Source organism: Podarcis vaucheri, assembly GCF_965113315.1.
Source record: "Podarcis vaucheri genome assembly, chromosome: 1".
NCBI classification, from domain to species: Eukaryota; Metazoa; Chordata; class Lepidosauria; order Squamata; family Lacertidae; genus Podarcis; species Podarcis vaucheri.
In genome coordinates, this window is record NC_138759.1 from 59,058,461 (window position 1) to 59,081,083 (window position 22,623).

General features: G+C 44.6%; 1 protein-coding gene across 2 annotated transcripts in view; it reads left to right on the plus strand.

Annotated features, from left to right (window-relative positions):
- The window catches only part of APIP (APAF1 interacting protein), a 30,097-nt gene that overhangs the window by 3,379 nt on the left and 4,095 nt on the right, over positions 1-22,623 (plus strand). For both annotated transcript variants that reach the window (XR_014220823.1, XM_082226956.1), the window contains exons 2-5: positions 4,894-4,994; positions 13,506-13,554; positions 18,199-18,316; positions 21,390-21,525. Coding sequence is in view for 1 of the 2 variants with exons in the window: in XM_082226956.1 (XP_082083082.1) it covers positions 4,894-4,994; positions 13,506-13,554; positions 18,199-18,316; positions 21,390-21,525 (404 nt within the window). In the remaining variant the exon portion in view is untranslated. The remainder of the gene's footprint in view (positions 1-4,893; positions 4,995-13,505; positions 13,555-18,198; positions 18,317-21,389; positions 21,526-22,623) is intronic.

A 22,623-nucleotide genomic window follows, 5' to 3' on the forward strand; every position in this document is an offset into this window, starting at 1 on the left:
TAATATTTGTTGGTTCAAGGACTGCTTCAGATCGTGCAGTGTTCACTTCCATAGGTGATTTTTCTCATGTTTAAAGCACTGAGCTACACTCCTTCCATATGAGAGCATATTTTCAGAAACGTGGCATTCAGCTGGTTTATGCCAGTCAGTATTGATCACTTCCCTATTATTAAGTTGGAAATCAAAGACCCATCTAGTCGAGCATCCTGTTCTTACAGTGGCCAAATACCTATGGAAAGTCCGTAAACAGAAACTGAGTGCAACAGGGCTCTTTCCAATGGTTTCCTCCAGCAACTGGTATGCAGAGGCATACTGTCTCCAAGAGTTTGGATTTGATATCCCGCCTTTCACTTCCTTTAAGGAGTCTCAAAGCGGCTAACATTCTCCTTTCCCTTCCTCCCCCACAACAAACACTCTGTGAGGTGAGTGGGGCTGAGAGACTGTCTCCAAGTTAAGACAGAACATTGCCATCATTGCTAGTAGTCTATAATAGCCATACAGTGGTACCTCGGGGTACAGATGCTTCAGGTTACGTGATTTCGGGTTGCACACCGCCTCCTGCACGGATCACATTCGCAGCCCAAGGTTCCACTGTACTGTTGATGTTATTCTTTTTTTAAAACCACCCAAGTTAGTAGCCATCAATACCTCTTGTAGTAGCAAATGTGTAATAAGGAATTCCTTTTGTCTGTCCTGAATCTTCCACCATTCAACTTAATTGGATGGCTCTGGGTTCTAGTTTTATGAGAAATGGAGGATTTCCAGGGGAGGAACCTGGCAGACTGAACGTCTTCTGTTGGCAAGTTGCCGACCGAGATAATTACATGGTGACTGATGATAGCCAGGACATAAATCTTGGCTATCAAAATTCACTCTGGAGATAAGAGTGAACAGGTTAATAACTTCTGATGCTCTGAAAAAGCCTTTTTCTACACCGGGAGACCAAGAAGCTGTCAGTACCTGGGAATCTGGGTGGGGGTGAGCAACTTAGAATGGAGGAATCAACATGTTGCCCAAAAGCCACTCAGGAGCCCTGGAGGCCATAGGGGCTGCAAGACTGCCTTTTTTCTAAATATCTCTGAGACTGTTAAAATTTACAAATGAGAAAGATGTTTCTGTCTGCTGGTTGAAATTTACATTTGGTGTTTGAGCTACTTTATGGCTTTAAGAAGAGTTGATTATTAAAGGGCTGAAAGCAAGCGGGGGGGGGGGATGTTCTAACTGTTTGAACCAAGAAAGTTTTATGATAAAGTGAGTTCTGAGTGCTAAGAATTTTTAATTCTCCATTTTCCCCGTGAAAGTGTTGCCTTGAAATCAAAAGTAATTTTGTTACTTCATATTTGCTTTGTGGGAAAGGAATGTGTTCTGATAAGAGATAACACTGTGAAGATCTTAAAGTGAAGACGGGAGATTGAAGATCTTAAGATTGAGACTGAATTGTTAACAGGAACATTCAGTATGGTAAATACTCTGTTGGACATTCCATGGACTGTTGGCATCCTTTAGCAATTGTTTGATGAGCAGTTAAAAAGAGATCAGAGGTAGGATTGTTGAAAGTGGACCAGAGAAGGAGGAAATGGGAAGTGGAATTAAAGAGCACACAGTGATTTTGGAGAACAATATAAATATAGGATTGCCAGAACAGGAAGGTGAAATGGTTGAGTTGGAGGCAACAGATGGTAAAATGGAGAATACCTTCACACAGGTGTGTGAATGAAGGCAGTTGTGGATGCACAGCGGGGAGGGGGCCTAAAACTGCTATTCACACAGTGAGCCTGGCTCATGACTGCGTAGACCTGCCTTCACTAACAACCTAGTGCTTATTTTGGAATACAGTCATGTTGTTGTTTAGTCGTTTAGTCGTGTCTGACTCTTCGTGACCCCATGGAACAGAGCACGCCAGGCACTCCTGTCTTCCACTGCCTCCCGCAGTTTGGTCAAACTCATGCTGGTAGCTTCGAGAACACTATCCAACCATCTCATCCTCTGTGGTCCCCTTCTCCTTGTGCCCTCCATCTTTCCCAGCATCAGGGGCTTTTCCAGGGAGTCTTCTCTTCTCATGAGGTGGCCAAAGTATTGGAGCCACAGCTTCACGATCTGTCCTTCCAGTGAGCACTTAGGGCTGATTTCCTTCAGAATGGATAGGTATGATCTTCTTGCAGTCCATGGGACTCTCAAGAGTCTCCTCCAGCACCATAATTCGAAAGCATCAATTCTTCTGCGATCAATTCTTCATACCTCGAGTTAAAGACACTTCAGGCTGAGCGTTTTCAGGTTGCATTCTGCAGCAACCTGGAAGTAATGGAATGGGTTACTTCTGGGTTTCGCCACATGCGCAGATGCTCAAAATGATGTCACGCGCATGCACAGAAGCAGCGAGACACGCAGACACAGGTTGCGTTCTGCTCAGGATGCGAACAGGGCTCCGAAACGGATCCCGTTCGCATCCAGAGGTACCACTGTACATGCCAGATTTATCTGTATTTTAAAAACAACAATTTCAAGTTAATGTCGGATAAATGATTCACTTCATTTGAAATGTTAGAGAAAAGTAGCAATCTCCCCCACCCTGCCATCAATATACTTCAGTCATGTTGGCTTAACAGTAATTCTGTAAATCCTTGATGAATCCTTTTGCAAATGTTTGTCATTACGGTGATACATACCATAAGTTGAAGCCCGTACTAGAAGGTGTTCTACTGAGATGAAGCTTACACCCAGCTTATGCAAATGTATATCATTTTTCTTTGCAGCAAATAGTGTGTATAATAGCTAGACTAGCATATAATAATAATATGAAAGGTTTCAAAGGACTTTGATTTCATAGCAGATTTGGGATTAGTAATGATTTGCAGCATTAACTGGTGTAAACCTGCATGGCTGCATTGCATTCAGGACAGATACTCCAGTTTACATCAACTGTGAAGGTGCCCTGGAGTGTTTGCTTGGCATCTGCTAAAATGTGGTAAATGAAGAATGACAAATTGCAGTTGTTAATAGTAATTTCATGAAACTCCATTTGAAAGTTATCTCTCAATGTCTGTTACTGATGACCGTTTATCAAGCTGAACGAGTTGCAGAAATCTAATTTATTTTCCCCTTCAATTTAAATGTAAATATTTAGGGAATCTTGTAGTTGCTCATCCTTTAGGAAAATATATAGAGTCTCAGTTTGAGTGAAATATTAAAAAAAGAAGCACAGTCGACTGTGCAACTTCGGAAGCTGCATTAGAAGCAGATGTTTTAAAGCTGTACATAAAAGTCAATGGACACTACTGTGATAGCCTTGTGCACAATATATCACAGGTACAGGAAACCTTCATGTTTTTACTTGAAACCACTGCAGAGATGGGTATTGAACCCACGGGTACCCATAATATCTAAAGGTGTCAAGCAATGCTGTGCAAGGGAACCAGAAGGAACACTGTTCTTCACCATATGCACAAGAGCAAATGCTTTTTGTGCAGCCCTTTCCACTGCTGGGCAGATTCTGCATTGGACTGGACCTGAAAAGTCTGTTGGTCAACCACAGCCAAGTGTCTAAAAGCATGTACCCCACCCTCCATAGTTGCAAACGGTGAGAATTGTTCTATTTAGAAAAAGCAACTGGGGTCAGGTCCCTCCTAGAATCATGGGACAGGACTATCCCAGGTCAAACGGGTCCCCATTCTGCACAGAAATCACAATGGACTCCTGGATGCTTGTGCCACAATGCTTATGGCTTATGTGTGGCCTGATTCATTCATAGTCCTAGTGCACAGTTTACAGTGGTGCCTCGCAAGACGAAATGAATTCGTTCCGCGAGTTTTTTCGTCTAGCGAATTTTTCGTCTTGCAAAGCACGGTGTCGGAAAAGTTTTGGAAAAGCTTCAAAAATCGCCAAAAACCTCAAAAAAGGCTACCACACCGCGTTCTATGAGTTGCTCCTCGAAGTCAAGTCGCAACTGTATTAAGGGTGTTAAGAAAAAGGAAACAAACTTGCAAAAAACACAAGACGTTTTCGTCTTGCGAAGCAGCTCAAAAACCGCAAAACCCTTTCGTCTAGCGAGTTTTTCGTCTTGCGAGGCATTCGTCTTGCGGGGCACCACTGTATATGGATAGTATGGAAGGGTAGGTTACGCTTCTGCAGAAAGTAAAATGATATACAGTAAGCCAGTAACCTATGTGCACGGCAGTTAAACAAAATGGAAAGGGGGCAAAGTTCTGGAAAAAATCCCCCACGTACGTTGCAGGCTTACTTGGTTGCAGAGATGGCTCATCTGTGGTCCTCCAGAAATTGCTAAACTCCCAAGTGCTATCTTCCTTGACTATTGACCATGCTGCCTTGGGCTGATGGGAATTGTAGTTCAACATCTGGAGGTAGCCATGTTGTCTACCACTGACCAAAAGGATAGAGCCCATGTGTGGGAACCTTTTATCCTCTTGATGCTGCTGAACTACAACCCCCATCATCCGTGGGATGCTCACTGGATCTGATGGGAGTTCTAGCTTAGCAAAATCTTAAATGTGAGATAGATAATTTAGTCACCCATGCTATATGGACTTTATATAACAGCTGCCACCCACTTAAACAAATCTCAGTGAATTTATTGTGCGCGTTTTGATTCATCAAATTTGCATATACACAAACCATAATGCTGAAGAAAAAGCATACTTTTTGTTTTTAGAGATTTGTGTGTTACAGCAGGAAGAAGCAATCCCCCTTGACTGAGAGAGAAGAGCAGAAATCTGTTCAAAATAGCAATATTTCTAAGTATTTCTATTTAAAACAACTTCAAAGGCTGATCAGATGGAATCACATTTTAATCAAGGAATCAGATAAATATTGCAGCTTTCATTTAAAAAGCAAATAAACCATTTTAAAATGTGCCTTTTCTTTTTGTTTCCTCCGTAGGAGAATGTGCATCCAAGGAATTTGATCCCAGAGCTCTGCCGCCAGTTTTATCACTTAGGATGGGTTACAGGGACTGGTGGTGGAATCAGCATGAAGCACGGGTGAGTGTTTAGTGGTTGTTGTTTTAAACTAATACCCACTTAGGCACAGATAAGTGGAGTGAAAGTGAAAGATAAAACATGATAGATGTTGAAAAGAAGTAGCCAATTGGAACTTCATTAGAGTGGCCTTATACCATTGTCAAAGAAGGCTACTTACGTGCAATACAGCAGCTTAAGAACTTTGTGGGCCCCGGATAAGAAAGCTGTCATTCTTGTATATCTTAAGCAAGTAAGTCCTCAGACTCTCTGAGCAGAATATAAATAATTTCTTCCAGCTGACAGCAGAACATAAAGTGAATGATTTTGTGCAGGTGCAGTGCTCTAAATAGATTTTCTAAAGAAACATGTACATGAAATGTTTGGCTTATTTCCGAGTTGCTCTGGATATTTGCATTTGTGGATACCTAGCTCCACTTAGTGGTGGGAAAAGGAAAAACTTGCAATCTGTTGGCATAAAGATATATGTGTGCCTGGATAAAGACATATTAGTTACACTGTGAAGGGTTTTGCCACATGGGCTGCCAATTTCTAGCCTTGGGGTCACATGTGGATTCAAGCAGGTGGATCTTGAGCTGTTCCAAAAAAAGAGTTTTCCAATGATAATTGCCATTTCCCTCTCCCTGTATAGCCAGTATTGGACAAGCAGAAGGCCTGTTGTAGTGAAAACCATAAAGTAACAGGTCTCAAAACAAAAGCACATGACAGAGAAATAAATCCCATTGATTTTTTTCTACATAATAATAAAGTATAACTTCACCACTTAAAGATAGGTAGCCGTGTTGGTCTGCCATAGTCAAAATAAAAAAATTCTTTCAAGTAGCACCTTAAAGACCAACTAAGTTAGTTCTTGGTATGAGCTTTCGTGTGCATGCACACTTCTTCAGATACGATATCTGAAGAAGTGTGCATGCACACTTACGATATCTGAAGAAGTGTGCATGCACACTTACGATATCTGAAGAAGTGTGCATGCACATGTATCTGAAGAAGTGTGCATGCACACGAAAGCTCATACCAAGAACTAACTTAGTTGGTCTTTAAGGTGCTACTGGAAGGAATTTTTTTTATTTTCACCACTTAATAAAGGCTAAATTATTCTTAAGGCCAGGATAGCATTCCCATAAACAGAGTGTAATATCAGTTTCAAATGCTGACATCTTAAAATTATCCTTGCTTCAATTTATTGCAAATGTTTAAAAGCCTTGGGGAAGAGGTTGGCATACAGGGCAATCCTAAGAGGCTCCAGGGAGGTGCAGAGTGGCATATCCTTTACCTCACCTGAAACCCTGCTGGTTCCTGTCCACCGTGGCAAAAGGTAGAGGAAATGCTGTTTGTGTGTATGTGTTTGGTTTTTTTTTGCTTGCCATATGCACAGCTCTCCTGCTCAACTCCACACCCCATTTTGGGACCATACTGTGGCTACACTGAAATTCCCAACGTAGAGCACAGGCGAGGGACTCTGCCACCTAATCCTAACTCCCACCAGCACTTCTGATCAGGGGGTAACAATTGCATCCTTAATCTTTCATCTAAACTGAAAATGGCTCCTGTGTCACAAAAGTTAGTCTGTGACTTGAGGCTGCTGCCTTATATACTCACTGTATATATTTCAAAAAGCACTGTGTTTTCATTGCTGACAATTCTATGCAAGATACCATGTTGATTCTTAGTACAGTGGTACCTTGGGTTACAGACACTTCAGGTTACAGACTTCACTAACCCAGAAATAGTACCTAGGGTTAAGAACTTTGCTTCAGGATGAGAAATCCCACGGTGGCGGCACAGCGGCAGCGGGAGGCCCCACTAGCTATAGTAGTACCTCAGGTTAAGAACAGCTTCAGGACCTCCAGAACGAATTAAGTTCTTAACCCGAGGCACCACTGTACAATAGCACCCCGAGTTACGTTACCCTTGGGAAACGTAAACTTCAGGTTGCGAAAGTGGCAAACCCGGGAGTGTTTCACCATGTGCGCATGTGCAGAAGTGGTCTGCCGCTGCGCACATGTGTATAACTGTGATCCTCAGGTTGCGAAAACCTCAGGATCTGGCTGGACCTCCGGAACGGATCCCGTTCGCAACCGGAGGTACCACTGTATTCCTAACAGATATATAGTGTTCTTTTTAGTTTGACTGCAAATCCTTGCCAGTTGAGTGACCAAATGGAATCTTCTTCATAAATGTGCACCCATCCACCTCCCTTTAACATTCAATGAATAATGTCTTCAAATATCAGCTGTGCATAACCTGGCCAATTAACCACTAGATGTCTCTGTTCTGCAAAATTCCAAGTAAGAGCTCCAGAGCTCCGTATTACTCCAATATTATTAAAAGCAACGGTTCTTCGTGCAGACGTTGCCTCACTTTCTCTTTTGCCCACAAACAGATTTGTGCAATAGTTTTTAAAAACATATATATTTATTTGAAATCATTTTCAATCCCGCTCCTCCTCCCTAAATAGTGGCATACGCTAAACACAGTAAAATATTAACAACTAGTAAGAAAGAACAAAGCATACAGCTTATGTTTCACCCTTTAGTCCTAAACCCCTTTATTTGTGTATCAAGTCCCCTTGGCTTCAGAAGGATTTTCTTCTACTTCAGCTTCCTTAGAATTGCAGCTTCTGTTAACCTACAGCAGTATAGATGTTTATTCCCCTGCAAATCAAAAGGGATTTCTTTGTCTCATAACGTGCTGTCAGGGGATGATTAGCTGCTTGTGCTTAAAATAGTGCCCCTTCAGAGTTTGTGCGACCCCACAAACCTCTGTGTGTGACAGAGCTCCTCAGACATGTCTGCTCTAGTCACTTGTAGAGTCCGACAGTGGCTGTCTGCGGAAGCGCTTCCAGCAAAGAAGTTCCTTAACGGAAACGCGTCTCCTGGACTCACGACGTGACAGCTTCCGGCGAAGCATAGGTCTCCCTGCAGTTGCTTCTGACACCTCCCCGCTATTTTCGCTCGAAGTGTCTCTCACCCCTTTCTCTCCCCTTCTGCTTCCTGCCTGGGCTGCTGCGTCTCTCTCAGCATTACTGAGATCCTCCTCCAGAGACCCCGCGCTCCCCCTGCTGGTCCCTGCTTTGGCTGTTGACTCTCTCCCAGTCTCTGGGAGCCCTACCACTTCCCTTTCCTCCGATGTCAGTTCCCTGACATCCACCTCCCCTCCAGGGCCCCCCTCTCCCCCGCCCCTACTCTCTCCTCTGGGCGGTGAGGAGCTGAAACCCCTAAAAGAATCCTCTTCATCTTCCGACGTCTCGAACATTTCCCTCCATCGGTCTTCGTTCCGACTCGCTGAATCCTCCTCCACCTCGGAATCAGCGAACCCCTCCAACTCTTCTTCTTCGTCGGTGGTGGCGAAGTATTCCCTCCGGAACCTCGCCACTGGCTGGGGTTTCCGAGGGAATCTCTGATGAAAAGTTTCAATCAAAACCTCGTCATCTACATCCTCTGCCCTGACCCAGGTGTTTTCCGACTCCGGCTCCCCTTCCCACATTACCAAATACTCTACTTGCTCTCCCCTCCACCTGGAATCGAGAATCTCCGCTACATGGTAGCTGTGTTCTTTTTCCTCCATAGCTGGTCCCCTATTGACCCTCCCCTCTCTGTCCCCTATATACGGTGACAGCAATGATCTGTGGAACACTGGGTGTAACTTCATGTGGTTAGGTAACCGGAGTCTGAAAGCCACTGGGTTGACCTGTTGCGTGACTTCAAATGGGCCCAGCCTTTTGGGTCTTAACTTCTTACAACCTCCTTTAAATGGTAACCCTTGGGTGGACAACCACACCTGGTCCCCCACCCTAATGCTTTCTCCTTCCCTTCTGGTTTTGTCTGCCTGCCTCTTATATTCCTCCTTCGCCCTGTTTAAATTAAGTTGGAGCTGGCGATGGATCGCTTCCATTTCTTCAACGAACTGTTCTGCGGCTGGAACGCTCCAGTTCTCCCCCTCCCCCCCTGGGAAGGCTCGGGGATGACACCCGTGATTGGCCAAAAAAGGGCTCATTCCCGTGGACACGTTCTCCGCATTGTTATAGGCAAATTCTGCCAACGCCAGCTTCTCCACCCAATCATTCTCTCTGTCATTCACATAACACCTCAAATATTGCTGGAGGACACCATTAGCTCTTTCCGCCTGCCCGTTGGTTTCTGGATGGCGGGCAGTGGAAAAATTCACCTCTACATGCAATAAGCTCATGAGCTTCCTCCAGAACCTGGAAGTAAATTGTTTCCCTCGGTCCGAAACCACCCTCAAGGGGGCACCATGCAATCTAAACACATTTTCCACAAACAATTTAGCGGTTTCTTCTGCTGTGACCGCATGTGAGCAGGCTATAAAGTGGGCCATCTTGGTTAACAGGTCTACCACAACCATAATGGCTGTCTTCCCTTTGGACCTGGGCAGATCAGTCATAAAATCTATTGCCACTGCCTCCCATGGTCTTTCCGGCGTGGGTAGTGGTTCTAATAAACCTGCCGGTGCCCGCCTCTCCCCCTTGGCTCGTTGACATCGGTCACACCCTCTCACATACTCCCGCACATCTTCCCTGACCTTGGGCCACCAGAATTCCCTGGTAACCAGCCACATGGTTTTGTGTTGCCCAAAATGCCCTGCTGTGGGGCTATCGTGCAGTTGCTTGAGTACCTTTTCCCTCAATTCTCCTTCAGGTACGTATAACGCTCCCTTGTAGTACAACGCCCCGTTTCTCTCCTCAAAACCCCCGGGTTTGTCTCCCTCCCTCCTGAGACCCCTGAGTTTGTCCTGGGCATATTCATCCTGCACCGTTCCCTCTATCAGTTCCCTTAGCCCCACCAATGCCGCCCCACACACCCAGCGATCCTCGGGAATGACATGGGTCTCTTCGGGTGCACCCTCTCCCTCCAAATATTCAGGTTTGCGTGAGAGAGCGTCCGCCCTAACGTTCTCCTGGCCTGGTACGTAACAAATCTCAAAGTTAAATTTGGAGCACTCCTGGGCCCATCTCAACTGCCGTTGGTTGAGCACTCGCGCAGTTCTCCAATACTCTAGATTCTTATGGTCCGTGCGCACTTGCACCTTCTGTTGTGCACCAATTAGTAGGTGCCTCCATCTCCGGAAGGCCTCATAAATCGCAAGAAGTTCCCGGTCGTACACCGTGTAGTTTCTCTCAGATTTGTTCAGCTTTCGCGAAAAGAAGGCACACGGTCGCCACTCGGACCCCTCCTTCCCCGGCTGCAGAAGAAGCACCGCCCCTATGGCTCTGTCAGAAGCGTCTGTTTCGACCCTCAGCTTTTTTTGTAAATCCACATGTAGAAGTTGTTCGTCAGAGGCGAAGGCCTTTTTCAGTTCCTCAAACGCTCGCTCCGCCTCCCCCGTCCAAACAAACTTCTTTTTGCTGCTGAGACAGTCCGTGATGGGCGCCGTCAGGTGAGCGAAGTTTCGGATGAACTTACGATAAAAGTTTCCAAACCCTAGGAACCTCTGCACATCCTTCTTAGTCTTGGGGGTTTTCCATTCCAGCACCGCTTGAACCTTGCCGGGGTCCATGGCCAACCCCTTGTCTGACAAGCGGTACCCCAGGAATTCCACCTCCTTGGTATGAAACTGACACTTCTCCAGTTTCACCCACAGTCTGTTGGCTTGCAGCCTGCTCAACACTTCTCTGACGTCTCTCACATGTTGCTCCTCATTCTCCGAATACACCAACACGTCATCTAAGAAGGCCACGCAATTCTTGTAGAGCAAAGGCCCCAGTACATGGTTCATAAAGGCTTGAAAACACGCGGAGCCTGCTTGTAATCCAAAAGGCATAACGAGATATTCAAATGCCCCCAAAGGGGTGAACATGGTGGTCTTCCATTCATCCCCTTTCCTTATACGTATCAGGTTGTACGCCCCCCTTAGGTCCAGCTTTGTAAAAATCTTTCCTTTTCGCACCCTGGTCAAAATATCATCAATCCTGGGCATAGGAAAAGCCACCGGCTCTGTCACTGCATTTAGGGCCCGAAAGTCACATACCAGTCTCGGCTTGTCCGTGTTCTTTTTATCCACAAAAAACACTGGGCTACCCCCCGCTGCCTTGGACTCTCTGATGAAGCCTCTCTTCAGGTTCTTGTCAATGAACGCTCGCAACTCCTGCATCTCCCTGTCTGACATGGCATACAACCTGCCTACAGGAAGCTGTGCTCCAGGGAGTAAATTGATCTGGCAATCAAAGGGCCTATGCGGGGGTAGTTGGTCAGCCTCCTTCTCGCTGAACACGTCGCTGAGATCAGCATACTGTGATGGCACCTTCCCCTTCTCCATCACTTCCGTCCCTGCTAGGGTGGCTTGGGCCCCTGCTGACCCCTTTTCCCCCCTGCAGTGTTCTAAGCAATGTGCGGAACCGAAGGAAACCACTCTTTGATGCCAGCCCACCAGCGGATCATGTAGGGCTAGCCAGCTCATTCCCAAAATAATGGGAGCGCCTCCCAAGGTGGCCACATTAAACGCTATCAGTTCTGTGTGCCTTGCCACCCTCATTATCATTGGGATGGTCTGCAAGCTGACGCCTCCTCCCAACAGTTCTCTGCCATCGATCGTGGTCACCTGCAGGGGGTTGCTTAAGGGGATAGTCTGTATCTGGTGTTCAGCAGCAAACTCCTTGCTCATGAAATTGCAGGAGCTGCCTGAGTCCAACAGCGCCTTTATTTTTAGGGGGTGTCCATTTTGCAACTCTAGCGACACTTCAATCACTAGAGCAGGTCGAGGAGCTTCTGGCACTGGCACTTGGGGAAGGGGCACTTTCACTGCTCTTTGGCCTGGCTGCAGTGCCCTGCTGGCAACCAGGCGTTGGCTTTTACCTGCTCCGTTTCTCCCTGCTCTTCCCCCTCAACAGTTCCCACCATCCCTTGCCATTCCTTCCTCTGGGGGCAGACTCTGGCAAAGTGGCCTGGCTGTTGGCAGAGATAGCATTTCCGGGGTCCCTTTCCCTCCTTCTTCGCCCCCTCACTGGGCTTTGAAACTGCGCGCGCGCGGGCTGTTCCGATTTCCATCGGCTCTGCCGGCGGGAAAGCTGGCTCAGGAATGTCTGGAATGCGTAACTCCTTCCAACGTTCCCCTCTCCCTTCCCGCCTCTCCAAGGCTCTTGCCTCCTGGCGCGCTCCAATGGTCAGCGCAGATTTGGTCAGCTGATCCATAGACACCGCCCTGGGGCTCCTGGCCAGCTCGTCTTTCACAGCTGAAGAAAGACCTTCTTCAAATAGCATCTGAATGGGTGCTGCCGATAAATCCCACCCCAATCTGTGAATCAGCATGGTAAATTCAGTCCAGTACTCACGGACAGATCTGCTTCCCTGCTTGCAAGCCATTAGCTGTCTGCGCACTACCCCCTCCTCAATATCGCTGGAGAACATGATATCCATTGCACGAAAGAATTTCATAGTGTCCTTCAGGATATCGTTGTGCGTTGCCATCAGGGGTCGAACCCAATCTCGCGCCCCCTTCTCAAGATGCCCAATTACGAAAGCAACTCGGGATTCCTCATCAGGGAACTCATCAAACTGCACATTCAGGGCATATTGCATTTCAGTCCTAAAGGCATGGTAATCCTTGGGGTCCCCCCCAAACTTCTGCACTAATCCTGGTACCTTTCTGGGGAACTGAGTGGTTCTCCCCTTCTTGTCTGCATCTTGAGCCCTCCTCTCCTCGAGCCTCGCCGTCTGCAGCGCAAGTTGGACCTCCAATGCTCGGTATCTGTCTTCCAAGCTTGGACCAGCTCCACCCCCTGCGGCTCCGGCTCCTGCTGGGTCGCTCATGATGCCTTCTCCTGCACAGGCAGCGTACAGAGACTGTCGGACTGCTGTCAGGGGATGATTAGCTGCTTGTGCTTAAAATAGTGCCCCTTCAGAGTTTGTGCGACCCCACAAACCTCTGTGTGTGACAGAGCTCCTCAGACATGTCTGCTCTAGTCACTTGTAGAGTCCGACAGTGGCTGTCTGCGGAAGCGCTTCCAGCAAAGAAGTTCCTTAACGGAAACGCGTCTCCTGGACTCACGACGTGACAGCTTCCGGCGAAGCATAGGTCTCCCTGCAGTTGCTTCTGACACCTCCCCGCTATTTTCGCTCGAAGTGTCTCTCACCCCTTTCTCTCCCCTTCTGCTTCCTGCCTGGGCTGCTGCGTCTCTCTCAGCATTACTGAGATCCTCCTCCAGAGACCCCGCGCTCCCCCTGCTGGTCCCTGCTTTGGCTGTTGACTCTCTCCCAGTCTCTGGGAGCCCTACCACTTCCCTTTCCTCCGATGTCAGTTCCCTGACACGTGCACTGCGTAATCACAGCTATGAAGAGCTTTAAGGGCAACGGCAAGCAATAACACCTCTAAGCTATAATAATGTCGGGTGTTCTAGGGCTAGCTAAGCCTGTGGCAGTAGCTTAAGCACTGCTGTCAGATGCAGATCATGTTGTGATGGGAGGAATTGCTGTATGTTCTGTTGTTGATAAATGAAGCCATATGCTTCATGCTACTTTGTGCCTACAGCTAAACGTTTCTGATTTCCCCCTCTAGCAATGAGATATATATTGCTCCCTCTGGTGTCCAAAAAGAAAGAATTCAGGTAGGTACAGCTAGCATTTCTACCTCTGATAATCTTCCTTGAAAACTAATCTGAAGATTTATCCCGTCCATGCTTGCTCAGAAGGAAGTCTGGCTGAGTTACACCCTGGTAAATATGTATAGGATTGCAGCCGCAGACATATTTAAACACACATTTATTAGTAGGAAGAAAGTCCAAAAGCTTCATTTTCTAATTGGCTCTGGCCTAAACAGGCTAATTTTGGAACAGCCTTGAGTGGTGGCATTAAGGTATCCTGGGCTAAAGAAAAAACTAAGGAGGCAACCTGGATGAATGGGCCAGATAGATTGCAGTGTTCCTCGTCTGCAGGAGAGAGGCGATACTTTGCTTGGATCTTCTCACTCTGGGAAGCCCTTTTGCCTGTATGGAAGTGTTGTAATTCCTATTGGACAGCCAAAATGAGTATTGGAGAGAAACTTATTGAAGCCACATAACTAAGACATGCATGCAGGGTGGATAAAAAGCAATGATTTTAAAATAATAATTAAAAAATCAGGGTTTTTAAAATTTAAACCAGTGTTTTCTTATTTAAATCAGATTTTTTTTTATTTAAATCAGATTTTTTTTTATTTAAATCAGATTTTTAAAAATTTAAATTGGATTTTTAAAATAAAATCCTTTTGGAGGAAAAATCTTTCTAAAGATAGTTTTCTATGAAATTATGATTCAAAGGCTATTCATCAACAAATAAGTATTTGTTTTAAGTTTTTCATGTGTGCTAAAACTTTATCTATAAGTTGTTTCTTTAAAAAAAAACCCACGTTTAGCCACATCAGTTAACAAACATGGATACATATGCTATAATGTTATTGTTTTAGTTAAATAAATTGTTTTGATTGTTATTAAGAAAATGATTATTTTTCTCTTTCCAATAAAAATACAGCAGAAATGTTGTCCAAATATAAACAGTTAGCTTATTAAACCTCACAATAATTTCATAATTATCTGTTTATGTATTTCTACTAGTGTAACCAAATCAGTAATTTTTGATATAACTGTAAAAAGTACTCTGAAAATTTATTATTCCAAAAATGAAACCTTTCTCTAGTTGTAAATATTAAGATTATACCAGTGAGAACGAGCCTTTCTGTAAAAAGAAGAAGATTTAAATCAAGTCTTACTGACTAGTGATTTAAATTGTGATTTAAATTGATTTGATTTAAATCAAATCCACCCTACATTCATGTATGTCCACTTATTTATCACCTTTTCCTTTCCATTTATTGGTCCTTTGTTCCTGCCACCTCACCCCTCAGACACTCGGGAGTGGTAAAGGGAGATGGTTTATTTTCTTTTGTGCAGCCAAGTTTATTTCACAAATGGCATTGGAGGGTTCTACTTGCCATTAATGCCATTGCTGCTGCGGGCTACTGTCAGGAACAAGAGTGGGCTGGCTGCCTTACCCTTTGGCTTCATATTGGGCTAGAAGAACCCCCACAATAGCAGGGCTGATTAGGAACACTGCTTTCATCCAGTGGCCAGGCAGGAATAGCCACTAAGAAGAAATCAAGAAATTGGCTCTGTACAGCACTGTTTCTCTTGATCTTAGAGGCTTTTTCCTTTCTCCTCCTGTGATGAGGCTGCGTTTTAATATTTTAATGTTTCAACATTTTAATTGCTGTATTTTAATCTTGTTTTTAAGTTGTATTCATTCAACTTGTTTTTATTATTGCTTGTTAGCCGCCCTGAGCCCGGCCTTGGCTGGGGAGGGCGGGGTATAAAGAAAAATTATTATTATTATTATTATTATTATTATTATTACCCACCCAGAATGCTGGAGCAGTCTGCAAAGCTGGGAAGAAAGTAGCAACAGTGTTTAATGTGATGAAAATAGCCCTGTGCAATTGGGCCTGTATATTGCATACCATGTATGTCCAACGCGTCGACCACGATCGACTTGGGGACCACGCAAGGATTTTGGTCGATCACAGCTGCCTCAAGCACCCTGCTGGGCTTTGCCCGACGCCTCAGTCAGCTGGCCGGCCCGGAAAGGCACAAGGCACCTGCCTCCGCCTCCTGCAAGTCTCCTCCCCGGGCAGGGAGGCGAAAATGGGGCACACAGGGCTCTGGATGGGCTGCAGCTGTGGAGATGCCCAGTCAGCTGGCAAGTCAGGAAAGGGAGCCGAGGGAAGGGCAGCGTGCGAGAGAGAGAGACCATGACGTTTCTCCTCCCTCTCCCCCCCTCCCGCCGGTTCCCGTGGAAAGAAAACCCTCTCGCTCCTAGTTCTGCATGGAAGCTGAACTTTCCCCACCTTTCCAGCTCCAACCTAGATGCATTTATTTGAAAGTAAGCCACTGCCCCCTTCCCTACAGAGCTCTTCCATCCGGTAAAGGGGGGAATTGGACATTTCAGGGCGTGTTGGCTTCCCGTGTGTACCAGCGGCCCTGGGAGGGGGCCGGCATGGGGGTAATAATTTATTATTATTATCATTGTCATTATTTATTATTTATACCCCACCTGTCTGGTTGGGTTTCCCCAGCTAAATATAATATGTTTAAGTTGAAGAATGACAATGGGAGAGTGTGGTAGCTCACTGCCAGTTTTTGATATTGGATGATGGATCGCAACCTGTTGGATGTTGGACGTGCCTGTTGTATACCATAATGAAAATTTGGATTATTTTTTTTTTTTAAAATCTTTATTAATTTAAATTACACACATATACAAAGAATTTACAAAGAATTTAAAATCTCATACTACAAAAAGAAAATTAAAGAAAAAACAATTAAGAAAAAAGAAAAGAAGAAAATACAGAAAAAAGAAAGAAAAAGCAGATTTACATGCATAAAAAACTTAATCTTCCTAATTAATACTTAAATAAAAAAAGACTTCTGACAAAATGAGTCAGATGTCAGAACTTGATAATTTGGATTTTAAAGGAAATCTTTGTGTCCTATTGGCATAGAAATTCAATCTGTGAATATTGTGTTGTGATTAACAGAAAGCATGACCAATACAGGTTTTTTTAAAAAAGTTACTAGATTGAATTCTCGTAGGTGCCCCAAGAATGTATCGGTAAAATAAAACTTAAGTGCAATTCTATACTTATCGACTCCAGTGGCCCCAGTGAGTTCAGTGGAGTTCCTTCCCAGGTAGGACTACAGATTAAATCATAGGCTGTTTCTGCTGCAACATTAGAGAAATAAATACGAAGGTATATTTTCAGATGAAGGCTGTAATCCTATACTCACCTGGGTGCAAGCCCATTGAATGCAATGGAATTCACTTCTGAACAAATGTGCATATAGGATTGCTCTGTAAATATTTGACCAGGGCTCTGTGTCTTTTCTGCGATTGTTTGTACGTGTGCCAGAATCAAAAGATGGATTCCAGAGGCTCTCGGTCTCAGCTTTCATTTGTTTGTCTCTAATCCTTTGAAAGAAAGAGTTTTGAAAACCAACGAGCATGCTAAGATGGTGGTAATTACGAACAAAGTGCACTTCCTAGGGGAGTTTACGTCTTAAAGTCGAGCAACACAAAATGTTGAAAATAAAACAGAATCAGTGATATATAAGGGTGTGCATTTCTATATAGTACTGGTCATACAGTTTTCTTAACATTATCATAAATTAGTTCACCAGAAAGGGAACAACTAAAAAATGATGTTCTCAGGAAAGGCATCTTCATGCGCCTGACCTGGCACCAGCACCACTGCAGTTTGCTAAGAAGGGGAGAGGTGATGTGGCAGAGACAGAGAGGTGCTGTGCGGACACACTGGTGGAAATGGTGCCTTGGTTCTGCTCATGCAGCTTCACAGAAGCATCTTCTCCACTGCCTGGCCCCGCTGCCTCCCAGTAGACAACAGTAGAATTAATTGCACAACAGTCTCAAGCTTGCAAATCAGCAAGAAAACTTTTTTTTTGTTCTGTTTTACCATATGTCTGTTTCAGCAGCGATATCCTAAAAGGCCATTTTTGTAAGGTCACGAATTTAAGCCGCACTTTAACTTTTCATGGTCGGAATTTGGAAAATAGTGTGACGTATTCAGGCCAATACGGTATTTATTAGCTAGTCAAATGCTGATCTCAGTCATCTGCCTTACTTTCTCTCTCCTCGCCCCCAACATTTTTCTCTGGGTTGTCTTTAGGCAGCACAAAACTTTATTAAGGGCACTTTCACTTTATTTTTTTCAATGGACGATGCTTTAAAAACATCTGTGAAACTGCTCCAGGGTTATTGGGGGGGGGAGGATTCCAAGGACACAAGGATCAACCAGCTTTTGCTTCGCGGTGGATAAACTGGTTCTCCCCCCCCCCCCCGAGTTTGATCCTGGACAGGGAACTGGTCACTTCCACCATACCTTAACAACCCACTGCACACTCACATTTCTGCACCCCCTCAGAATCTAATTATATTGAATGTATTTTATAAAGAACTAGTTTCTCCAGTGGGTTTTTTCTTTCTTGTTTTATTAAAATGCAAAACCAAGCATCAAACAGAATCATAACAGAAAACAGTTATTAAATTCCGAAGCAGAGCCAAAAATAAGTTGCAGCGGTTTTTCAACTCACAATGCGCTTTAAGCGGATCTTTCTCTGATCTTTGAACCCTTTATAATTTAGTTTGTCGAAATGTAGGTGTGCATAAATACTCAAACTCTGTGTCTCCAAATACTTTCATTATAGCCTGAAGATATGTTTGTGTGTGATATTGAAGAACGGGACATCAGTGGTCCCCCACCACACAAGAAGCTAAAGAAGAGTCAATGCACGCCTCTCTTCATGAATGCTTACACCATGAGAGGTAGGCAGCAAGCAGTGTTATTGAAAAGTCAGCACTTCGTAAACACGAGTGTATTCTGCTTATAAAATGGAGATTTCTTAATTGAAACTGCAGCAGAATTGGAACATGCCTTTACAACAGTACAATGCAATTCTTGCAGTAATTGCTATAACAGCTAAAGCATCTCTCTTTTACCGATTGGTTGATTTCATTTACAGTATATATATGCCTCCTTATAACAAAAAGCTCTCTTGATGGCTTTTTGAAAAGGAATGATTCACAGAAGCTTCATTTGGCAAATACAAATATGTACCCCACTGGAGTCTCTATTTTTTGGTAACAATTACTACATTTTTAATATGGGCCTTCTGGCGGTTCCCTCCCTGCGAGAAGTGAGGTTACAGGGAACCAGGCAGAGGGCCTTCTCGGTGGTGGCACCCACCCTGTGGAATACCCTCCCATCAGATGTCAAGGAAATAAACAACTATCTGACTTTTAGAAGATATCTGAAGGCAGCCCTGTTTTGGGATGTTTTTAATGTCTGATGTTTTGTTGTGCTTTTAATTCTGTTGGGAACCACCCAGAGTGGCTGGGGAAGCCCAGCCAGATGGGTGGGGTATAAATTATTTATTATTATTATTATATTATAATAATAATTCAGCCTCTCTGTATGTGCACAGAGTATGGCCGACTTACTAGTCTTCTGAGGGGGAAATCATAAGTGGCAGAATCAGAGGTGCCCAGTTGCCTCAGCTAGCAGTGGGACAATAAATGAGTACCTCCTGGCCATTCCCCTTACTTTCAATGTTTGGCTGCTGCTCATGCGCTGGCAGCTTATCCTCCCCTCCTCTCTGCCTCATTCTGAGGAAGACGGAGAGGCATCCTGGGAAAGGTGGCTTTAGAGAATGCTTTTCCAGTGTTTTTTTGGGGGGGTTAGTAGACATCCTCTCTTAAATAATTCCCAGCCACCCCAGAATAGTGGCAGCTCAGGCATTCTCCCGGGCCACCTGTCCCGCAATGCCTTGCTCTGAGAAAATACCCCTTCCCTTCTTCAGAATGAGGCGTGTTGCTGCCATATTAGCAGTGGCAATACTTTAAAAGCGAGGAGGAGGAGCACTTGGAAAGGAGTAGCAGAATGTTCAAAATCAGTGAACCTGTCTGCCACTTAGGCTGGGGAAACAGGAGACAAGGAAGCAGGCAGGTTTTGGAGAAAAGTTTTATACTGTGTCTGTGGACAGGGGTCTGTGTGCTCTTGGTAGGAATGAGTGCAGGGAGATGAAGGCTGAATTTTGTATCTCAGTTCAAAATAAGACAAATGTTTGACTATGGGACTCTAGTCCTTATCCTTAGCACTAGACTACAGTCATACCTTGGAAGTCGAACGGAATCTGTTCCGGAAGTCCGTTCGACTTCCAAAACATTTGAAAACCAAATCACGGCTTCTGATTGGCTGCAGGAAGCTCCTGCAGCCAATCAGAAGCCGCAGAACACCCGTTGGACGTTCGGCTTCCAAAAATAGTTCACAAGCCAGAACAGTCACTTCCGGGTTTGCGACATTCAGGAGCCAAAACGTTCGGGAACTAAGCTGTTCGAAAACCAAGGTATGACTGTATAATCCTGAAAAATATGTCTAGCATGATTAACAAGAGATCCAGTAAATCAAAATCTGTTCAAATTGTTGCTTGGCACCTTTGGAATGGAATGGGTGGAGGACCAGTTCAAAGGTTAAACTCAAAGGACTGGTTCTTTATTAAATCAAATCAAATCTTAGAGAGAGAGAAAAGAGAAGTAGTTTGGGGTATTTCAGTCTTGACAGGGTGTTTGAATTTTCATTCTGAGAATGTATGCCTTCTGGGGATGTGTGTGTTGAATGTAATTAATATACCCTCAGGTGGAGAGTGTGGCTGAAGTCCAAGTAGAGAGAGATAATTTTCTAGATTGTTATTTGCTTCCTTTTAAGTTTGTTCCCCAAGGAATACAAATTACTAGAAACTGTGAATATTGCCTCTGTTTCCCACCTGTGCTACTTAGCTGGTAGCTGCATGCTAGTATTAGTAATTAGTATTGGAAACTGGTTTTTGTCCATGGAGTGCTGGAGGAGACTCTTGAGAGTCCCATGGGCTGCAAGAAGATCAAACCTATCCATTCTTAAGGAAATCAGCCCTAAGTGTTCACTGGAAGGACAGATCCTGAAGCTGAGGGTCCAATACTTTGGCCACCTCATGAGAAGAGAAGACTCCCTGGAAAAGACCCTGATATTGGGAAAGATGGAGGGCACAAGGGGAAGGGGACGACAGAGGACGAGATGGTTGGACAGTGTTCTCGAAGCTACTAACAGGAGTTTGACCAAACTGCGAGAGGCAGTGGAAGACAGGAGTGCCTGTTGTGCTTTGGTCCATGGGGTCACGAAGAGTCGGACATGGCTAAACAACAACAATTGGAAACTGGTATAGATGTAGACACAGTTTTATTAAGAAAGGCTGTGGTGGGATGAACCCACCATTCCAGTGTCACTGCAACTTAACTGGAGGGGATGGGCAGAATTGGGTGATGACAAGCTTGGAGCAGTGTGGTCACATTGGCAGGAGCACCACACTGACTCTGCTGGTGTGGACCCTGTTGAATATTTGCCACTGCTAACATTTTGACACACACACTTCCCTTTTCCTAATATTCAGTGCCAGTGTTGGGATATATGGAGCATTCTCTTGCGCTCATGGTTACAAATGGGGATTAAAATAATAAAAAACAAGTTTTGCTGATCTCTGATAAAATACTACAAAGCTTATAGGGAAATGTACAAATGCCTCCTTCATTGTTTTGTGGTGCGTAAGAAGCTGGCTGCATTGAGCTAGTGAAACTGAAGCAAGCCATACATTTTCTCTGAGGATTACTGAGTGCAGTCTGCCATGCTTTCCGTTGATTTAAAGAAGTGAGTTGTTTTGTCTTTTAATTTACCTTGTCTGTATTAGCAAAAAATATTTAGTGTAGGTCGTAAGTTTATATACCAGGAACATATCAAGAAAAAAAAAAGGAGCTGCGATTGAAGAGTGATGTATGAGTCATATTTTTCATTAAGTTTTCGCTTTCGTAGGAGCTGGAGCAGTAATCCATACACACTCCAAAGCTGCTGTAATGGCCACACTTCTCTATCCTGGAAGAGAGTTTAAAATTACTCATCAGGAGATGATAAAAGGAATCAAGAAATGCACAGCAGGAGGCTATTTCAGGTAATTTCTCCTTGATAAGTTTTCAGGCTCGTGTCATAGTTTACCCTGATTTCAGAACAATCTCTCTTGTTCATATTTCAGATAATCTGTTTTTATGTGCAATGTGCAAAAACTTCACTTTAAAAAAAGAACTTCTGCTGGTAATTTCCCAGAAAATATGTCTGCAGTCCTATAGATGGTTATGTTGAGCACAAATTCTGTTGAACTCAGTGGGACATATGAGCGGAACTGGCATAAATTGGCTTTTGTTGTACAAGATACACTACCTCTCCTGCCTTTACAAACCTATGTTAGTAGATGTAGATCAGGGGTCGGCAACCTAAGGCCCATGGGCCACAAGCGGCCCATGGGGGTCGTTTAACCAGACCATGGACCCCCACCGCCCACTCGGTCAGCTCCTGTGCGCCATGCTAAACCAGTGCGGAGCAGAGCGGAGACTGCCTTCCATGACACTGGCCAGCTTCCCATTGGCTGCAGGAGCTTCCTGCAGCCAATTGGAAACTGCACACGCCTCCTCCGCACTGGAAGGAGCCGGAAATAGCGTTTGCGCATGTGTGCACGCACTCTGGCCCACCGCGGCGTCTGCGGGACCGTGAACCGGCCCAAGCCACAAAAACTTCGCTGACCCCTGATGTAGAGCTATCTAATAATTCCACAGAATCTCTGAGATCCCAGGTTACTGTTACAGATATCCTTGGAAGAATTGGATAAAGTGGGGTGGTAGATATTATTGTTTCAAATCCAAATTCCTATAGTTGTTGCAGTTTCAACTACTTAGCACATTTCTTGCACATTAGCGAAAATTATCTCCTATGTTTTCCTAGTAACTAGGGTTTCTTGTGTCATTTTGTATACCAGATTCTAGCTTTGTAGCTAGTTTATGAAAACATCTTAGTTCTTATAATTATTTAGTTGTGCCCATTACAACAACATATTGCAGATGGGGGGGGAGTGGCATGAGGGTGGCTTGCTTTAAGGCCATCTAGCGCATACATGGTAGAGGCAAGTTTCAAACTGGGACTTTCTGATTAATAAGTACACCTGCAGTCTTAATCATACTTGCCTGGGAGTAAGCCCCATTGAATTCAATAGGAATTA